We start from the raw sequence: 22822 nt of genomic DNA on the forward strand, positions 1-22822 counted from the left end.
ATGACACAAAGGTGGGCAGTGCAGTTAATGATATTCATAAAGGTATGTTACTTCAACAAGATTTGGATAAACTAGTTAAATGGGCTAAAAAAAATAGCAGTTGAGGTATGGCATCAAAGTGCACAGTATTGCGTTTGATCAACAGTAATCTTGTTGCAACATACCATTTCAGTAATAGCAAATTTAAGGCAGATAATAATAAAAGAGGCTGGGTGGCAGATGACTGCACAGCTTGATATGAAATTCTTTGAGCAGTGTAAAGAGACTTCAGAAGAGCTTGTGGGGGGGGGTTCTATCACTGATATACAGGGATATTTCCAGCAAGAACAAAGAGGTGATTATCCCACTGTATAAAGTAATGGTTAGGCCACATCCTAGATAAGCACAGGATTGGAAACTACTTAAGAAAAGACATACTCTGTTGGAAAGAGTGCATAGCAGATCAATAAAGCTAGCTGGGAGCACAAAAGGGTACATATGTTACCAAGAAAATCTAGAGGACTGTAAATTGTAATGTTTGTAAATAAGGCATTTTCATGGAGACCTAACTGAAGTGAAGTAATTTAGGATTTAAAGGGGTTGAGTAAACTAAATTCCGATGTTAACTTTAATCTTTCTCAGGCAACATACACAGGGGGCATAAATTTAAATTTGAAAAAGGATGGTTGCAGAATCGACGCACAGAAATTTGCCTTCAGCCAGAGAGTAATAAACTGCTGGAATAAATTTTTACAAAATTTAAAGAAAGACTGGGAAAATTAATAAAAGAGAGGGTGATATGAAGTGCATACAACTGCTTATAAACAGCAACCAGTTCAAATTCAAAAGAAAGTTTTATTATAAAATGAAAGATAAGATATTTACAGTTAAAACTCATTCATTTAAATAGAATGTATTAAATAAAAGTAAAAAACTATATAAAATATAGTTTTTTTTCATGTATACTTTATAAAATATAAATTTTACATGAAAAACACAATAACTAAATACACAGTAGCTTTCAGCTGCTGTAGCCAGCCTTTATCAATTAAAGTAAAAGTGGCTAGTTGGAAGTGATGTGACGAACTAGAATGGAGAGTAGGTGAAGAAAGAAAAATAAATGGAGGGATGCAGTGATGTGGGGGATGGGTCTGCTTACCTCACATAACACCAAAGGCTCAAAAATAGGGTGTATGCATTTACTGTGATTCCTATTAATTGAAGACTGAGTAGTACTGATGTATGCAGATTCCAACCAGCAGCAGATCTTAAGGCTGTGGGCATAATCTAATATGTCAGCATCACTTGAGATGAGATTATGGAGCTCCTGCCAATCTGTAGCTACTGCTGATATCAATCCTACAGATGACAGATCGGCTTGCTAAAATAGCCTGCACTGCCGTCCCTTTGGCATATATGATAAATTACTCTACTTTTCTTCACTGGTGATATGGTTACGGGAATTTTCCAGCTGTTGGTGGACGTTGTTCAAGGCACAGGTTATGGGGATACAGATATATAAGGAGGTAACGTCATAGTAGATCAGGAGATCTTGTTCATTGATATACTGGTTTCTCACACATTGTATAAAATCTATTACTCATGCTATGGAAAGAAGGTAACTATAACCCGAGTAACAGGACCAAATTTACTGCTGCAGACACTTGTGAAGCAATACATCTGTGCTTAGATAATTCTAAGTTTATTTTTAAAAACACTATGTATGAAAAATTATATGTATGTATGAAGGAGTGAAATATATCAATGATATATTCATCATAATTCCCCAGAGCAGCAGTATAGCATTCTTGGCCTATCTTAGTATTATATTAAAAATTTTGAATTTACCATCGAAATTGAGAAAAACCACATACTTCCATTTTTAGTATACTTCCACGTGATTAAAAAGGTGGGTTCTCATCTAACAACATCAGAATGTTATAAGCCTACACTGCAGGTCAATACCCCAATTATAACTCATTTCACATGGCTGCTAAATGGCACAATGTTGTCAGAGCATTAATAAATAAGGCATGGTCTCATTGCCTCCACACATGGAGACTTGCCCTAGAACACCTCAGGGTATAGCCAAACTCCTACAGAATTATATACAGTTGTATAACATCCAAACTACAAAATCTCTAGATAGGAAATTGCAGCCTATATATTCCCCTCTAAAAACACTATCACCAATGAATAAGAGTGGAGTAATTGAGCTATGTTGGCGAGGCATTCATCATCTGGAGGATCAAATAAATTTCTGCAATGCTATTAAGAATGATAATTTTGCTCAACCAGCAGTGCACTATTATTCATAGGAGGAACACAACTTCATGCCAAGTAATGTTTCCATATTAGATTATTCCCACAGTTTTTCATTCCTTCCCTTCTCCTCCATGACTTTCACACCTGATCAACTATAGTCACTGTATTTAAGCCACAAGCCAACCATTTTTACTTAGCATTAGTTTACACATATCATGCAAGAAAGCAAGCTTATATAGCATCAGCCAGAAAAAAAAAAAAAAAAAAACTCTTCCCATTTCACCCATCTAGTCACTTCAAATGCTTGTCCACTTCTGCCTTGAACTTATTTAAGTTTTCGACCTCCACTACGACTGATGGAAGTTTGTTCCAATATCAGCCACCCGCTGGCTAAAGGCAAATTTCTGTACTTCTTTTCTACAATTTTCTTTCCTCAATTTGAATTTATGTCCCCTCAAGTGAGAAATCTGAGTAAGAGGAAGAATCCCATCAGCACTGAGCTGAGCTTGCTTAAACCATTCAAGGCCTTATACCTAAATTATATCACCTCACAGGTGCCTAGTCTCCAGATGTTGCAATTTGTAGAACTTAAGTCTTTCTTAGTAAGAGCAACCCTTTTTTCCACTCACCAATCCCGTTGCCCTTCTTTATAGTCGTTCCAGCAGCTCTACATCCTTCCTAAAATGAGGCCTCCGGACCTGTATGCAGTACTGAAGGTGTGGCCTGACTACTGCCTTATACAAGCGGACAATCGCCTCCTTATCCCGCTAGCAAAATTTCTGTATATCATTGCTAAGACACCATGACCTTGCAGCCTGTCTGCACTGCTCAGAAAACCATATCTGAATGCACAATTACCCCCAGGTTCTCTTCATTCTCTACTACCTCAATGTAGTATCGCACAGTTGGTACATTACTCTGGGGTTACTGCCACCCATGTGTAGTACTTTACATTTGTCAATGTTAAACTACAGTTGCTACTTCTCAGCCCATCTGCTCAACTATTCTAGATCCTGTTGCAGTAGTATACTATCATTACTGTCATTAACAACCCTGCAACCTTCATATCATCTGAAAACTTAGACATTAACCTTGATATACCTTCAGCAATATTGATAAATACAGAAAACAACACTGGGCCCAACACTGAACCCTGGGGGACTCCCTTAATAACATTAAAGGATTAATGTTATTAATGTTAGTAAAAATAACATTAGTCCACGAAGAGCAGCATCTATTAATTACCACTCTGTCTTCTCCCACTCAACGATCCCTTTATCCATTGCAGCAACTTGCCCTTAATGCCATACTTCTCTAATTTGTACAGTAGTCTTCCATGTGCAACAGTATCAAAAGCTTTCCTAAAATCCAAGTATATATCAAAATTATTTTTTTCATCCAGTTCCTTTGTGACCACATCATAGTATCCAATCAAATCTGTCAAACAAGACTTGCCCTTAACAAATCCATGCTATGTCTGAACTATAACTGCAGCCTTACCTAGATGATCCTGCATCACTTCCTTAACCAGTGACTCCATTATTTTCCTTGGAACAGAAGTTAAGTTAACAGGTCTGTAATTAATTGTGTTACCCTTTGATCCCCCTTTGTGAATTGGGGGATCAAAGAGGAATTTGCATATCTCCAGTCCATGGGGACCTTCCCTGAGTCCAAGAAAGCTTTCATAATTATGGTTGAGGGTTTGTTTACATTGTTTGCTGCTGTTGTTGTTGTTATTTGGTTTTTAGGAGCATTAGCAACTAAGGCCATATTGTTCCGTGGATATGCAGTGGTCATTCCCTGACCTTTCTGCACCCTCCGTATTTGGTGGTCACAGGCTCGAACCCCGGTCTAATCAAGAAGCGTGTGCTACGCACTGCTGCTCCTGCCCACCTGGCTACGGAGGCACCAATTGTTTGCTGCCTCCTTTAATATGAGTGGATAGCTCCCATCCACCCGAGGTGCCTTTTTTATGTTCAATTTCGACAACCTCTCCTCCACCCTGCTCTCAGCCATCGCAAAATCATTTAGCTTCCTGCCAGAGTTTGATAAGCTTCTGGCCTCCATTTCCCTACAGACTTCCTCATGTGTGAATGTAGATGTAAAATACTCATTCAGTTTGTCAGCCACCTCAGCAAATTCAAGAATCAAATCGTCGATATTAAGTGGACCAATCTGATTCATCCCCTTCCTTTCAGAGTTTCCATAAGTAAAGAAGTCTTACTTTAGTTGATAAAGGCTGCCTATGGTGGCTGAAAGCTGCTATGTACTAGTTATTGTGTTTTTAGTTTTTTTTTTCATGTATATTTTTACTTTTAAACAGTGTATTTTATTGTGATTTTAGTTTTTTCAAAGTATAAAATGGTTATCCCCCCCCCCCCTGTCATGTATATTTTTACATTTTTAATGAGTATTTGTGTTCTATGTACTATACTGAGGTAAACTTCTCTTATTATTTTACAAATATTGATATCAACGTAGAACGTATTGAGCATTACAGCTCTGGTTCATACTATCTAACTTTTAATGAGTGTATTTTAATATATTCAATTTCATTTAACAAGTTTTAACTGTAATATTTTATAATCTTTCATTTTATAATAAACGTTCTTTTGAATTGGTTGGTGTTTACCCGATGCATTATGTATATAACAACTACTACCCAACTCCTGCCCTTAGAGGGTTTTTCAGCCATTGACAATGCGGGTAAAAGTTTTTTTTTTAAATTAAAAAAACAAAGTGCCTTCTTAAATCATGCTTGTTTCCTTAAATAATTTTGCTAATACTACTAATAATGGTGAAGATTAATGGACAGTCTTCATAAAACACTGCTGCAATTCTTCACAATCAATCATTTTTTTTATTTTGCTAAACAATATTCTAATGAAGAATTAAAATAAATGACATAAACTTAACTCAAGCTTGCCATTCAATAAAACATCACTGTTCATTCTTTAGATCGATCCATACAACTACATAATGCAACAATAAAGTTTAACGTGTGTGCTCAGAATATGCAACTATTCAACTAATGCCATTAGGCATCATTGTAGCTATAAATTACGTGTATTCTACTTTGGTATTTCTTGTATGTGTGAAACGAAAACTGCAAATCTTGCTACTGGTCAACCAGCCACATAATGAATAATAGCATACAGAAGCAAGTTCTTCCTGTCAAACACAGGATTTGACAGGTCTTTTCTGCATGGTATAGAAAGATGGTGGTCATCACCACCCTGTTAGTTGCAAGGATAAGTAATTTAGTAAACAGTTTTCTTATACTGCACTATGATTTCAATTTTAGGACTAGAAAGAATTGATGAAAAGAAGCTATAAATCCCTTCAAAATTAAATGTGCTGTGCAGTTTTATAAAAATAAACATTTGTATTTCCTGCATTTATGAACTACAAGTATATTTTATTACAAATTTAGTAATGTCTTGAAGGGCAATTTGAAAATTAAGATAAAATTTTCATGAGCATCTATAAGAACACCTAAGTTTATACGATACACTATAACTAATCAAAATATAAAAGAATTATTATTTTCCCCCCCATCTGTTCAAGCTGGGTCAGTTTTGCCTTTTTTTTTTTTTTTTTTTTTTGTCTTCTTTTCTTCTTCAGAGTTAATTCTTTGTTTTCATTCCTCAGAGTTCATTTTTTCTCGAATTTTAGCCCTAAAAGTTTGATCACCCTAGATATACAACTATAAGATAAATTATTTGGCAAAGTATTTTAATTACTAGGTTAACAAGAAAATACTACAATACCAACATTACAGCTTTATAAAAAAAAAAAAAAGTTAAAACATGTTCCATTATTCATTTTATTTTGAAAGGAGAAGTTTTGTAAGTCGTTAAATTGAGCAATAGCGGGATGTTTGTAAGATTAAAAGTTTTCATCTATATCAAATAATTGTGTATCAGGAAATTGCTGTATTTCCATATTCTAAAAGTAAACCAGTATGTGTATGTTGTTGTTGTTATTTTGTTTTTAAGAGCATTAGCAACTAAGGCCATATTGCTCTGGGGATATGCGGTGATCATCTCCTGACCTTTCCGCATCCTCCGTATTTGGTGGTCACGGGCTTGAACCCCGGTCTAATCAAGAAGCATATGCTACACACTGCTGCTCCTGCCCACCTGGCTACAGAGGCGCCATGTGTGTGTGTGTGTGTGTGTGCGCGTGCGCGCGCGCTTTGTAATAGCCTGCTCATATTTTAAAAGAAAATAATCCATATATTTGAGCTATTCTTCTTATACTGATGGTAAGATGGTAGAAAATATACAGTATTAAAACTTAGAATGTTTTGGAGACACTGCTGACTGCAGAATAATTATTGTAATAATGTCCTTTGATTTAGCTTTAACTTGGCAACTCTCAGTAAAATAAATAATATATGTATGCATATATATTTATATATATACATGTTTTCTAGTTGTATGATAAAGTGTTTGGGAAAAGAGACAAGATCATGAAATTGTTTGCCAAAAATAAGCAAAACCAGTCCCGCACTAGTGCACCCTTACTTACTGGGAGGATTCACTGCTAATACTGTTCATGCTACCATCGGTGGAATCCTTGCTGGACTGTTTCACTAAGACTGGGGTTTGGGTGGGAGGATAAACCTCTTCACTACGCTGAATTCCCCTATCACTAGGTTTCTTACCCCAGCCCTCTGCAAGAACAAGGAAAATAACCATGCCTAGCTTAAATTACGTCTTATATTACTGCTGTTGCAAAAAGAACATTTTCCATCAGCGCAAGTACCATGTTAGTCGCTAAAAAGTGGATACAGAAGTTGGTCAATGCCTTTTGTGGTGGTGACAAAACAAAACGAGAATTAAAATGGTATGAGAGGATTAATAAAATTAAATTAGTTGGTAATATTTGGGGAGGAAGGGAAATAAAAGGGTATAAGATATTTAATAAATAATGTAAAGTAAAATGTGGACGTATGATGAAAGAGAGGATGATGATGATAATCAAGGTGGGGGGGGAGAGAGAGAGAGAGAGAGAGAGAGAGAAGAGCAAATTTGATGCTACCAAGCAACAGAACGCAAAGATAGTGTCAGTAACAAAAGAAACATCCCTCGATTATAAGGATGCAATATATTGAAAACTGTATAAAATTTTTTATAAAAATTTAAATGTTTTGGAAGTGTCTGCATAAAATATCTGAGGAAAATGCTCACAAAATCAAAATTAAAATCATATTAGACAACCTTGTTTTCTATATATAAATATATTTTTCCAGAAATGATATCCTTAAAAGTTAGTTCCATTCTTAATTAACTGATATCCTTTATTAATAAAATTAAACTAAAAAAATTTCCATAAGAAAATAAAATGCAGAAAAAATAATATTTCATAAACATGTGATCCAACATTATCCCACACGAAAGAAGGATGTTTCTTTAGACACCTATCTACACCTTAGCAAATTTGCCAGTTGGAAGCTACATCTGCAGCCTAAAACATGCAGACTTACACAGCACTGTCACCACTTAGGCTGCCCTCTCCATCAGAAGAAACACTACTAGCTTGCTTTACTAGGTGGCGGCACTCTACTGGAGCAATTTCCTCACTACGGTGAACACTGAATGTTGATGACCTCTTACGTCGGAAACCTAACCGCTTTTTATGACCTTTATAGCAGAAAATATGGAATCAAACAACCACATATAACAAAGACCATAAATATGCTGGGTTCTAGTAACTGCATATTATTTATTTAAATGTGCTAAAATTTTAGTTTATAAAATATTTAAATAATAATTTTTATTAATATATACATAAAAAAATAAACATATTTATATCAAGAAAAATTATTAATAAAAGTATGAAAATAGTGAAATTATAGTAATCTTATAATACCGTGATAAATCTGACTAAAAAATGAATAGCAAATGCTTAAAAAACGGTACTCACCTTGTATAAATCTGCAATAAATTTATTGGTAGATGGTGGCTAAATTTCGGTTGGAAGAAGCATTAAAAAGAACTAAGGCGGAGAGAGAATGGGATGAAAATATTTTAAACAGATTTTAAAATGAGCGCAAGGAAGTAGAAGTGCAGATCTCCAATCCTTGGTTGTCATAAAGAGGTTAAAGGACGCGAATGAAAAAATGAAAAAAGAGAAGATCGGTGGTGCCAATAGTCGTTACGAGGGACTTTCGTTGAATAAACCGTCATCATTTGGCAAATGGGAGAGAAGTGAGCACGTGTTGTATTTAAAGTTTATCTATACTCTCGTGATGCTCTTTTTGACACGTAGGAATTTTAGCCGCTAGAGGTTTCAGGCCGGTGAGAGGTTGAAGGGAAGTTTAGCATTAATAATGTTGAGATCGGAATGGTGTCGGTACCATTCGATGGTATGGGGCTTCATATTGAAGAATTCTGTAGTTCGATCTAAGTTTAATAATAGTGATGGTAGAGTCAACAAGGGGAGGGTGTGGTTGTAGGTTTGAGCATGGGTTGTTAACTCAGTGCAGGATTGACTTGTCCTGAAACTGCTGAAGTGGTAGTATGCGCGGATATTGGAAGTTGTGGAAGGAACCGAATTTGGCGGTAGTGCTGCCGATGTAACAGGTGTCGCAGTTTGGTTGGCATTTTATGAGATATATTATATTATTGAGATCATTGATGGGATATTTGTGTGTATCTTTATAAGAATTAAATAGGAAACCTAGTTTATTGTAAGTAGAGAAGGTGAGGGAGATGTCAGTATCTTTGAATGTACGTCGGAATTGTGCTGCGAGTTCACTATGGTAAGGGAGAGCTATGCGAGTATTTGTCTTGTTACTGTGTCTGGTGGGGTTATTAATACTGTTTTTAATGGTGGATATTGTGGGTTGAGTTGAGGGGTATTGTTCGATGAGTTGAGGGGGTGATAGCTCCTGGCTATGAATTTATCAGTAAAGTATTGAAGTTCATTGTGTAGATCGTTTTGTGAAGAGCTGAATTTGATAGCATTGTAGATTTGGTTGTGTAGGATGGCTTTTTTGGTACTAAGGGAATGATGTGAAGTGAAATGTAGATATTTACCGGTGTGCGTGTTTTTTCTGAAAATCTTGGTATTTAAATTTGTGTCTGTTGTATAAATAGTGAGATTAAGAAAATTAATCTGGTTGTCCGTTGCGATTTTGAGGGTAAGGTTTAGCCTGTCATGTATTGTATTGAATTTTAAAAAAAAGATTGTCTATGGTTGTTCTGTTACCTATTATTAGGATATCATCGGCATAGCATATGTATAATTTAATTTCAGAAGGGAAAGGTTGTAAAATTTGGTTTTCAACAGTGGCGAGATAAATTTCAGAAGGGGGGCAGAAATGCCTAAACCCATTGGTAAACACTTTAACGAAACGTATCTCTCTTTCAGTTGACCACATCCTTGAACTTACCACTCTTTTACTAGACGCTAGATATTTTAGATTTAATAATAAAATTTATTGACAAACATTCGGTTAACATTACAAATGCTAAACTTCCCTTCAACCTCTCACCGGCTTGGAACCTCTCGCGGCTAAAGTTTCCACGTGTCAAAAAGAGCATCACAAGAGTATAGATAAACTTTAAATACAACACGCGCTCACTTCTCCCCCATTTGCCAACTAATGATGGTTTATTCAACGAAAGTCCCTCATAACAACTATTGGCACCACCGGTCTTCTCTTTTTTTCATTTTTTTCATTCGCGACCTTTAACTTCTTTATGACAACCAAGGATTGGAGATCTGCACTTCTACTTCCTTGCGCTCATTTTAAAATCTGTTTAAAATATTTTCACCCCATTCTCCGCCTTAGTTCTTTTTAATGCTTCTTCCAACCTAAATTTAGCCACCATCTACCAATACATTTATTGCAGATTTATACAAGGTGAGTACCGTTTTTTAAGCATTTTCTATTCATTTTTTAGTAAAAGTATGAATAATTTTTAAGGAACATACCATTATGCAATTATTCATTTATTTTCATATATATATATATATACAAATAAGAATAAATATCACTAAAATTTTATTGCAGTGAATCTCTCTAAAGCAGACACCAGTTGGTCAGAAGAAAGTGTCCATTATAAGGAGGTGTCCATTTTTCAGAGGTCTGTGTAGCCAGTTTCAATAATTCAGAAAAATGAAATTCACTGTTAACTAGTTGCTTACTCACATAGTGTTGGACATAATGAATGAACAATAACAATATCTGAATAATAGAAATAATTGATTATGTGGAAATTAGTTGATTATGGAATACAATAATTGATTCTAGTATTTCAGTTATATGCAAATTATTTGATTACAGACTCGACACAGTTGAAAACTGAAGATGAAAAAACAAGCAAGTGGAGGGATTTGATCCAATGTTATCAAAACTAAAGATAAAGTGCTGTTACTAGGATAATAGTTCTGTTCGCTCTCTCTCTCTCTCTCTCTCTCTTTTCCCAAAATGTGGTGAGTATGGGCTTGGCACACCCAGCGTCCTGAGCTGGATATCATCATGCTTCTATTTCTTGGTGAGTTCCTTCTCTCTCTCTCTCTCTCTCAGTTTAACTCAGAATTTTTTTTTTTTTTTTTTTTTTTTTTTGCCTGGTGCAGCAAAAGCCTCAGGCTTACTTGCACCAAATAGCTAATAATGATAATAATTATTTTCATAATATAATGCATGATAATACTGCATATAATCAATTATTTCAATTATGATTCCCAATTATGCCCATCACTCTTACTCAGTGTTTTTTTTAATTGATTATAACTATAAATATGTGTTTAAATTAATTAACTTTTAATAAATAATGCAACTTTTAGTAAAAACATAATTAACTTTAGTAAAAATGAATATAAATGGCTCTATTTAGAGTACTTCATTTTGACAATTTCATTTTCATTATGGATAATCAGATCACTTACTACTTTTAGTCCATAACCATTGTTATTGCTCACAGAATTTTTTTTAATGTAATAGGATACCCTCTCTTTAATGGGTCAAAACCTTTCCCTTTTTAAATTGCTGCAAACAGCAAGAAATTTCATTTCTTAAAACAATAGCACACAATCAATGTAATGCTATGAAAATTTCAATCAGTATTCCAAGTGAAAATCTGCATACTTCAACAAACTTCTTATGTGGCTATTTAAACGACCGACCACTATCTCTCACCAAGTGAAAGTGGTATGTAAGGACAGGAAAATTATCATCATTCCTAAGCCAAAAAGCTTGACACCACTGTCATTAAAGCAGTTATGAAAGTATTGTCAAGCATCACATTGCCTTTTTACCGAATATCACATGTACAGGGTGGCCACATACCTCCTTTACAAAATTAAAATGTAATTGTGTGAATTGGGTACATGATACAAATCTGAAACCACTTACAAGTGATAGAGAATATCTTTAAGTTTTAGATTTGTGAAAATCTGATGTATTCGTGGAAAAGGAATATCCTCAGAGCTACTGGTCAAAACTATCTATACAGACCATTGGTAGAGGTTTTTTTTTTTAACCAAAAGTCTATTCACACACTTTTTTTTCAAAAGATTTGACACAGTTCTTTTTTTTTCTTTTCTTTTATTATTATTTTTTTAATTCTGGAAACAGTATTTCTCAGTTTGGGCAATTTTATTGCCTTGCTAAGTGATGCACAACAATAGAACTGCATCAGACAACCAAAATAATTTGGTAAATATTCCGTACCAGCAGGGATGGGCGTATTAATGATCTATTGTGACATCTGCTCCACAAGTACTCCATGGCCCTCAGAAGTCCAATTAATAGTACTGTAATGATCTAGACCTTTGCTTGCCTTCATTTCTTTGATCGATGGACATTGTATGTTGAATTATCCTTGTCCTGCACAGATCATTTGAAAATATCAAAAGGGCACCTATTAAAGTATCTGCATCTGTATTAGAGATTGTCCAATACAGATGAACAATTGGAGAGATCATCTAACATGTAATTTCTAGTATTTTTTGCTGAGACCCAAGCCTGAGTGCCCATAGCAAGTGTCCCTTTTAGAGAGGTGTCTGTTAAGAGAGGTTTCGCTGTAATAGAATATTAGCCTTATGAAAGCAGTTTTATTAAGTGAATGAAAATTCAGCATCATACATATGCATATGTATTATTAGCAAAGAGTTCTTTACTTATATAAACTCTAGAAGGAAACGGATGAATCAGATCGGACCACTTAACATAGATGGGTTGACTATCGATGATCATGCTAAGGTAGCTGATAAACTGAATGAGTATTTTGCGTCTACATTCACACATGAGGAGTTATTCAATGAGGGGAGTGCCAGAGGTTTATCAAACTATAACAGGAAGCTAAGTGATTTTGTAATAACTGAGAGCAAAGCAGAAGAGAAATTGTTGAAGTTAAACATAAAAAAGGCACCTGGGGTGGATGGGATCTATCCAGTTATATTAAAGGAGGCAGCAAAGGAAGTAAGCAAACCCTTAGCCATAATTATGAGGCCTTCCTTGGACTCAGGAAAGGTCTCCATGGACTGGAGGTGTGCAAATGTATCACTAATATACAAAGGGAGTTCAAAAGGTGATACAAGTAACTATAGATCTGTTAGATTAACTTGTGTTCCAGCAAAAATAATGGAATCACTGGTTGAAGCATTGCAGGATCATCTAGTAGGACAAATCTGCAATAATAGTTAAGACAAAGCATGGGTTTGTTAAAGGGAGGTCTTGTCTGACCAATATGATTGTATACTATAATGTGGTCACAAAGGAACTGAATGCCAAAAATAATTTTGATATCATATACTTAGATTTCAGGAAAGCTTTTGATACTGTAGTACATGGAAGACTGCTGTACAATTTGGAGAGGTATGGCATTAAGGGTAAGTTGCTACCATGGATAAAGGGATGGTTGAGTGGGAGAGGACAGAGAGTGGTAATCAATGGATACTGCTCTTCGTGGACAAATGTTATTAGTGGAGTTCCCCAGGGTTCGATGTTGTGCCCATTGTTGTTTTGTATATTTATCAATGATATCGATGAAGATATACCAGGTTTAATGTCCAAGTTTGCAGATGATACAAAGGTTGGCAGGGTTGTTAATGACAGTAAAGACAGTATGCTACTCCAACTGGATCTAGATAAGTTGGGCAAATGGGCTGAGAAGTGGCATCTGAAGAAGTGGCATTTAACATTGACAAATGCAAAGTACTGCATATGGGTAGCAATAATCAAACAGAAATGTACCAACTGTGTGGTACTACACTAAGGGAAGTGGAAAGTGAAAAAGACCTTGGGGGAGACAAAGACCAATAGATTGACAGTAGCCACTGGCAGAGGTGAAAGAGATTCTTGCACTGCTTCTATTAGAATGAGCAGAAGCCTGAAAAACAAGATGCATGGTATTTCAGAGACTGCTGGGAGCCATTGCGGTACAAGTAAACACATGGGTTGTGTTAGGGTAGCTAAGAATAGAAACAGGTGCAGGTATACTTGTGTGTACACCAATGCTAGGAGTTTAGTAAATAAATTTGATGAATTTGAGGTATTGCTCAAAACATCGAAGGCAGATATTGTTGGGATATCAGAGACGTGGTGTCACACAGATATAAGGGATGCAGAACTGCAATTTGGGGAGTACAACGTCTACAGAAAGGATAGACAGGATAGGAAGGGGGGAGGGGTTATGCTATTAGTTAAGAAACACATAAAAACCAAGGAAGTGAAGCCAGTCGACATCGCTGGACAGTGCAGTGTGGAGTCAGTTTGGTGTAACATAAACATTGGGAGATCAAAATTGAGAGTAGTAGTGTGCTATAGGCCTAATGACTCTGATGAGTATAATAAGGAATTGTACAGGGAAATAGAGTGGGCCAGTAAATCAGAGTGTCTTATAATGGGAGATTTTAATTTCCCAGATATTGACTGGAATTTGGGGGCTGGTTACTCACACACTAGCAGGGCTTTTGTGGATTTATTGGATGATTGTTTTCTACATCAGCATTTCGGGAGGCAACTAGAGGGAGTAATACTCTTGATTTGATTATCAGCAGTGATTCTTCATGCATTAAGAATCTGCAGATAAATGAACCACTAGGTGGCAGTGATCACAGTGTGCTGAAGTGGGATTTACTCAAAGAGGTAACTACCATTAGGGGTAAAGGGAAGGGTTATTGCTTCCGTAAAGGCGACTACGATGGACTGAGACAGTATTTAAATTCTATACAGTGGGACCAACTGATGATGTTACCAACAGCAAATTCAAAATGGGAAGCATTCAAAGAACTTATCTTGGAAGCTACTAGGCTTTACATACCAACTAAGAAATACTGTTCAAGGTTTAGGCCAAAATGGATGTCAGATGAACTAATGAGGCATATGGCAGAGAAGAAAAATGCATGGGATACATACAAATTAACACATGACACAGAAGCCTATGATAGATACAAGTTGATATGCAACCAAGTTACAAAGGAGGTTAGGCAGGTGAAGGCAGATTACGAGAAATCCTTGGCAAGGGATGCAAAGAAAAACAACAAAGAGTTCTTTACTTATGTAAACTCTAGAAGGAAGGGGATGAATCAGATTGGTCCACTTGATATTGATGAGTCAAGTGTTGATGATCCTGCTCAGGTAGCTAACAAACTAAATGAATATTTTGCATCGACATTCATACATGAGGAGTTATTCAGCGAGGGGAATGCCAGAGGTGTATTCAACTCTAGCAGTAAGCTACAGAATCTTGAAATAACTGGGAGTAAAGTGGAGGAGAAACTGTTGAAGATAAACACAAGAAAGGCACCCGGGGTGGATGGGATCTATCCAGTTATATTAAAGGAGGCAGCAAAGGAAGTAAGCAAACCCTTAGCCATAATTATGAGAGCTTCCTTGGACTCAGGGGAGGTACCCATAGACTGGAAATGTGCAAATGTGACCCCAATTCACAAAGGAGGATCAAAGGCTGACACAAGTAATTATAGACCTGTGAGCTTAACTTCTGTTCCAGGAAAATTAATGGAGGCACTGGTTAAAGAAGCACTGCAGGATCATTTAGACAAGACTTCAGTTATAGCTCAGACACAGCATGGTTTTGTTAAGGGGAAGTCTTGCCTGACCAACTTGATTGGATACTATGATGCAGTCACAAAAGAACTGGATGCAGGGAATAACTTTGATATTATATACTTGGATCTTAGAAAGGCTTTTGATACTGTTGCACATGGAAGACTGCTACACAAATTGGAGCAGTGTGACATTGGAGGCAAATTGCTGCTATGGATAAAGGGGTGGTTGAGGGGAGAAGACAGAGAGTGGTAATCAATGGACACTGCTCATCGTGGACTGATGTTATTAGTGGAGTCCCTCAGGGCTCACTGTTGGGTCCATTATTGTTTTCTGTATTTATAAATGATACTGATGATGGTATATCGGGCTTAATGTCCAAGTTTGCAGACGATACAAAGGTTGGCAGGGTTGTCAAGGACACTACTGACACTATGCTGCTGCAACAGGATCTAGAAAGGTTGAGCAGATGGGCTGAGAGGTGGCAAATGAAGTTTAACATTGACAAATGTAAAGTACTACACATGGGAAACAGCAACCCCAGAGCAACGTATCAACTCTGTGGTACTACACTGACAGTGGTAGAGAATGAAAGGGACTTGGGGGTAGTTGTGCAGGCAGATATGAAGTTCTCTGAGCAGTGCAGATGGGCTGCAAGAGTAGCTCATGGAGTATTGTCAATGATATACAGGAATTTTTCCAGCAGGGATAAGGAGGTGATTATTCCATTGTATAAGGCGATGGTCAGGCCACACCTAGAGTACTGTATACAGGTCTGGAGACCTCATTTCAAGAAGGATGTAGAGTTGGCAGAACAAGTACAAAGAAGGGCAACAAGATTGGTGAGGGGGAACAAAGGGGTGCTCTTACCAAGAAAGTCAACAGTTGTTGTTATTTGGAGCATTAGCAACTAAGGCCATATTGCTCCAGGGATATGCGGTGGTCAATCCCTGACCTTTCGGCATCCTCCATATTGGTGGTGACGGGCTCGAACCCTGGTCTAATCAAGAAGCGTGTGCTACACACTGCCGCTCCTGCCCACCTGGCTACGGAGGCGCCTACACCAAGAAAGACTTAAGTTCTGCAAACTGCAGCATCTGGAGAGTAGGCACCTGCGAGGTGATCTGATTGAGGTTTATAAGGCCTTGAATGGGTTCATCAAGCTGAATGCTGATGGGATTCTTCCTCTTGCTCAGAATAATCACCTGAGAGGGCATAAATTCAAATTGAGGAAAGACAGTTGTAGGATAGATGTGCAGAAGTTTGCCTTTAGCCAGCGGGTAGTTGATTGGTGGAACAGACTTCCATCTTTTGCTGTGGAAGTTGATAGCCTAAATAAATTTAAGGCTGAGCTGGACAGGTATTTGGAATGAACGGAGGCGTGAAATACAAGCGTTTTTTTTTTTTTTTTTTGGCTGATGCTGCATAAGCTTGCTTTCTTGCATCATATGCCTCTACTAATGCTATTTTTTTTTTTTTTTTTTATGAGAACCCCAAACACGAGAGGTATTAGAACCTATAGTACTTAGTACCGTGCTTGGGTTGGAGGTTGAGAAGACGAAAGAAGATATTTGTTGATATTGGACTTGAACTTCTGTATATTGTAATTTTCAGGAAATACGTATGAAGGAAGGTTGTTCCAGAAAACGGCAGTTGAATGAATAAATGAGGAAGATGAAAAGTTGGTTCTGTGGGTTTGAAGTTGGACAGTAAATGGATGTTGGCTGGTGGCAGCACATGTTTGGACTGTTTTGAAAGAGAGAGCAGGAATTATAGAAGCCAATTCAGAAGAACAGTGCCCATGGAAGTATCTGTAGAAGAGGCATGCAGCAGAAACAGTGCGTCTATGAGAAAGCGAGTGGAGAGACTCTGTTAGAGATGAATCGTTAATTAACCTAACTGCCCTCTTCTGAATGGAATCAAGAAGCCTGAGAGAGGTTTTGGGGGCACCACCCCAGATGTGGGAACAATATTCCATGGCAGGGCGGATTTGTGATTTATACAGAGTGAGCAGCTGTTTGGAAGAAAAGTAACGCCGAGAGCGAAAGAGAAAACCAAGTTTTTTAGATGCAGAGGAAGCAATGTTTGTAATGTGCTTGTGCCAAGAGAGATTAGAAGTCAGGGTAATCCCCAAAAGAGATATATCATTTTGTCTAGAAATTAGAGTGTCACTAAAGATAAGCATAGGAGCAGAAGAATCCTTTTTGCGAGATATAAGACAAGATTGAGTTTTAGAAGGGTTGAAATCAACTAAGTTGTCTTTGCCCCACTGGAGAATTACCTGAAGATCGGCATTTAAGGAATTGGCAGCAGATTTTCGAGAACTTGAAGCTGATTCAGCTGGACAAGGTTTCTCAAAATGGAAAGTTGAATGCAATGCGCTATCATCGGCAAAACTATGGATAGGATTTCCAGTCAATGGAAGAAGGTCATTGATATACAAGAGGAAAAGAGTGGGGGAAAGAACTGAACCTTGGGGGACACCGGCATTAGTGGAGAAGTTAGAAGACAGAGAGCCATCTACCATCACCCTCAGTGAGCGATCAGAGAGAAAACTGGATAACCAATTACTAAAAACAGTTGGCAAACCATAAGATGGAAGCTTGTTTAGAAGACCTTTATGCCAAACACGATCAAAAGCCTTTGAGATGTCAAGAGCAACTACTTGTGTTTCACCAAACCTTTCCATTGAATTAGTCCATAAATGGGTAACATAAGCCAGAATATCACCAGTGGATCGACACTGACGGAATCCATACTGGCGATCGTTGATCAGATGGAAGGTTTCTAGGTAGTTTAAGAGTTGGCAGTTAATTGATTTCTCCATTACTTTAGAAAGAGTAGAAGTAATTGCAATGGGACGATAATTGGATGGGAGGGATTTGTCACCCTTTTTAGGAACTGGCTGGATATGAGCAAATTTCCAAGCAGAAGGAAAAACACTTTTGGAATAAGAAAGTGAAAAAAGGTGGCAAAGAATAGGAGTAAGTTCAGGAGCACAGGTTTTGAGAACAAGTGGAGAAATACCATCAGGACCTGGAGCTTTCTTAGCATCAAGATTCATCAAAATCCTTCTGATATCCTTTTGACGGAAGACCACAGGAGGCATTGAATGGAGCATGTTAGGAATGGTGGGAGGTGTTTTACCAAGATCATTAATACATGAGCTGGAAGAAAAATGGGATGCTAGCAGGTCAGCTTTATCCTTGGCTGAAGTGACAACAGAACCATCTGGTTTGGACAGAGGTGGGAGCAGAGATGGGCAAAAGTTGCGGCCAATAGCTTTGGCAAGAGACCAGAATGCTCGGCTACCATTAGGGCAAGAAGCAAGTTTTCTACTCTTAGCCTGTTCAAACTCTAGTTTGGACTGATTAATAACTGCTTTACAATTGTTGCGAGCTTTGGTGTAGGCAGAAAATGAAACTGAAGAATTAGCAAGAAGCCAATTACGATATGCAACATTCTTCTCTTGGACAGCCTTAGCACATTTATTGGAAAACCAAGGTTTAGATAAAGGACGAGATTTTAAAGTGGAGTGTGGGATAAAGGATTCCATTCCTGCCAGAATAATTTCACTGACATGATCTGAGCAAACGTTAACATCAGAAGTTTTGAAACAGTAATCAGACCAAGGAAAAGAAGAAAAGAAGTCTCGCAGGTCATCCCATTTTGCATTCTTGTAATGCCAAACAATACGAGGTTGGGAATAGCCATGAGATAAAGGATCCATTGGAGAAGAGACAATCACCAAGTTGTGATCTGAAGTGCCTAAAGGACCTCTCACTTCAACCTTGTACTTAGAAGGGTTGTTTGTGAGAAAAAGATCAAGCGTATTGGCTGTATGATTAGGATTGTCTGGTATTCTTGTAGGTAAATGAACAATCTGTGCTAGGTCATTAGTAATTGCAAAAGCCTCAGCATCTCGACCTGCTGGGTCGGTGTGACTAGAAAACGGAAGCCAGCTGGAGTTGTGAACATTAAAATCACCAAGGAAAATTACCTCACTGTTAGGAAAGTTGGACTGGAGAAAGTCAAGTTCCAAAGAGAGGAAGTCAAAGAGCTCCAAGTGATTAGTGGAGTTGGGAGAACGGTAGAGACAACAGATGAATTTTACACAATGAGGTAGAGAGATTTTAAGCCAGAGAAGATCAAAGAGAGGAGATTCCAAATTGCTAAGTCTCTGACAGGGAATATCAGAACGGACATATGCACAAGTACCACCTTTGAGGCGAAAGGAATCATACAGCAAATAATTTGGACATCTGAGATGAGCAGTAGTTGAATCAACTGATAACTGAGATAACTGAAATTCAGTTATCAGTTGATATGGCATAGGTATTGCTATGCCAGTTGTATGGCCAGCCAAGTAAGTGATGAATAGAAAGTAAAGTAGTATGTAACACAGCAAAAAACCAAGATGGGGTAATAAATCTAGATAAAGAGTGTTGCAGAAGGAAATATGCTCCTAATATAATTTAAAAACCAATTAATAAAAATAATATAAATTTACAAAAATGTCAGTTAATTCAAATTTAGCAGCATCCCCACATTCAACAGCACCATGTTCAAATTACATGAAATATCAGTACAAATGGAGATGAAAACAATCCACAATAATGTGCCTAACATAAAATAAAACAGACTAATTGCAACATCCCAACTTGTGGTTACCGGTTTATTTTCTATCCATCACTTACTTGGCTTGCCGTACGACTGGCATGTTTTTCATTTATATTTAAATTATGGGATAAGGTAAAGAAAACCAACATGTGAACCCTGGCAAACTTCAGGAAACGTACCAGACAAACTGGTTTCCCACTACAGCAGTTTCTCCCTGCATTCTCGGTAAACAGATGGTGCGTGTTATTGGTGGTGGTGGTGGTGGCAGTAAAAGTCGATAACGATGTATTGATTAGTTTTTTCTCATTATTAAAAGCAGATTATGGGAGTTCATGAGTGTTTTCGCGGCAGAAATTTACTTACAGGTACACCCTCCAGACTGCCTCAGTCTTAGGTTCCTGCTGTTTTAAAATAGGAAAATGACTTCTATTGCCACTACCGTTAACATGCACTGTCTGTAGAAGTCGTTTTCCTATTTTAAAACAGCAGGAAGGGGAGATAGACACCCTAAGACTGAGGTAGTCTGGAGGGTGTACCTGTAAGTAAATTTCAGGCATGAAGGGATTACACTCATGAACTCCAATAATCTGCTTTTAATAATGAGAAAAAAACTAATCAATAGATTGTTATCCACTTCAACTGCCACTACCGATAACACACACTGTCTATTTACTGAGAATGCAGGGAAAAACTGTGGTAGCGGGAAATCAGTTTGTCTGGTAAGTTTCCCAAAGTTTGCCGTGGTTCTCATGTTGGCTTTCTTTGACTTCGCCAAATTATGTTTCTGCAACATGTGGTGGGTAATGATTTGCAGCCACCGATGTTTGCTGTACTGATTTTCTTCTTTTTTCCACTTTTGATTTCTTTATTATTTTCTTTACTGCCTATTTAAAGTTTATTTTTATATACATTAGCTATATCTTATATCCAACTTCTAGCATTACTGAATTTAGTTTACTTTTTCTTTTTTTTTTTTTTTTCTATTTTCCAATATGTACTCATACACTGAGACTGGAGGTCTCAGTGTATGAGTCACCCATTACACATTTGGAAAATAAATAAATAAACTCAAGTAAATTTAGGGCAATAACTTCATGCTATGAGAACTCTAAAATGTTATTGTGTTAGTAGGGCAGAGCCCCATTCTATGTGTTGCAATGAGAAAATTACATTTGATATTTATGCACTGATCTCATATTGTGGAGGCATTTTTCCATATGTTGCCTCAGTATTACACTGCTTCAATGGAAAAGTATGTATAACCTATGTTGTGAGATAAATTTTTGGATGAAAAAGAAACTCAAAATCTCAAAAAAAAAAAGACTTTAGATAGAATGTAGAAGAAAGAAAACAGTTTAGAGACAGCAAAGAAGAGAAAGACACAAGATGAGAAAATGCAGCCTGAAACAAGAGGCCATGCACTATCAACCTTACAATCTGTCTCTTATGGCAGATCTAATATTGTGATTTTAATTTTGAACAACAAAAAAATTTTAAATCTAAAAATGAAAAAAAAAAAGGACTCTGACGGAAAGGAGAAGAAAGCAAACAGTTTGAAGACAGCAAAGAGAAGACAGACATAGGATGAGAAAAATGTGGCCTGAAATAGAAGAGATCAAACTCAAAAAAACTCACCATCTTGGTTTGTCTTCTAACAGGTCTAATATTGCAAATTAAACCCTTTTTGGAGTCTTTTTTATGAAAGACCCCAAATAGACACTGTGAAAACCTGAACAACTCCGTGATGAGAAAAATCCATGATATGTGAAATTCAAAATGATGTAGAATATAAAATAAACTCAAGTAAATTTAGAATAAAAGCCTCATGCAATGAGAGTTATAAAATATTATTGTACCAGTAGGGCACAGCCTCATTCTTTATGTAGCAACAAGAAAACTAGGTCTGCTGGTTAGTGCATTGAAGTTAAATAAATAGCAATACTGAAAAAACAATGCTTGTTATTTAGAACAGTTCAATACCATCAAAAATTGTGGCAAAGTGCCACTGCAGTATGGAATCAATGCACTAAGTAGCAAACCTAATTTGCTCATTACTTCATACAGAACAACTATAGGCTAGCCCTATTTGTGTGATAATGTTTTATAGGTCTCACAGCATGAACCTTTTGTCCTAAATTTACTTCAGTTTATTTTACCATTCTGCATCATTCTGCATTTCATAATATGTGAAATGCAGAATGATGTAGAAGGTAAAATAAAATAAGTAGTGTTAAGGACTTAACACTGCTTACTTACCTAAGGATGAACCCCCTCCCCCACCCCAAAAAGGGCTGAAATCTCAGTTTGAGGTGCATCAGGAGACAATCTTAGATTCATAGAGTTCAATCTCTTCCGTTACAGGTCACAATAAGCTAACAGGAAATAGGGCAGCAGTAAAAGATAGATATCTCATGTCTATCTTTTCTTTCCTATCTTCAAACTACAAGCCTTGCTCAAAGAGGATTTTACATATTCCTATGGTGTTGAGAAAAGTTCAACCTATGGTGGTAAGGAATACAGGGCTTGATCAAAAATTAGTATCTCCAGAAATAAGTTTTAAGAAAAATAATTGGAATTAAACAACTGAAAGCAATGGCAAGTCCATATTACAAATCAGGAAATAAAAAATATTAGATTCAAAAATCTAATCAAAGTTGAGCAATGCAAATTTAAGATGGTATGGACATGTAGAAAGGATGGAAGAATATATACACAGGTATTTTAAGCAAAAATTAAGTAACATGACCAGAGGCTGACTAAGAGGAAGGTGGATCAATGATGTTACGCAAACATTAGAAGAGAGAGGGCTTACTCTGGCTACGGCTAATAACCTTACATAAAAATAGGATAGTGTGGAAAAAAATAGTGAATAGGAGGTTGATAGTTTAGAAAGACTAATCTGCATTGCATATTTTAAGCCAACAAACACCC

At 36.9% G+C, this 22822-nt stretch overlaps 1 protein-coding gene across 1 annotated transcript in view; it reads right to left on the reverse strand.

Annotated features, from left to right (window-relative positions):
• LOC150077846 (regulating synaptic membrane exocytosis protein 2-like) overlaps positions 1-22822 on the reverse strand; it is a 723475-nt gene that overhangs the window by 104326 nt on the left and 596327 nt on the right. The window contains exon 20 of the mRNA XM_090384380.1: positions 7736-7892. Coding sequence (XP_090240506.1) covers positions 7736-7892 — 157 coding nt within the window. The remainder of the gene's footprint in view (positions 1-7735; positions 7893-22822) is intronic.

This window comes from Mastigoproctus giganteus, chromosome 11, assembly GCF_048544385.1.
Source record: "Mastigoproctus giganteus isolate SK-2022 chromosome 11, ASM4854438v1, whole genome shotgun sequence".
NCBI classification, from domain to species: Eukaryota; Metazoa; Arthropoda; class Arachnida; order Uropygi; family Thelyphonidae; genus Mastigoproctus; species Mastigoproctus giganteus.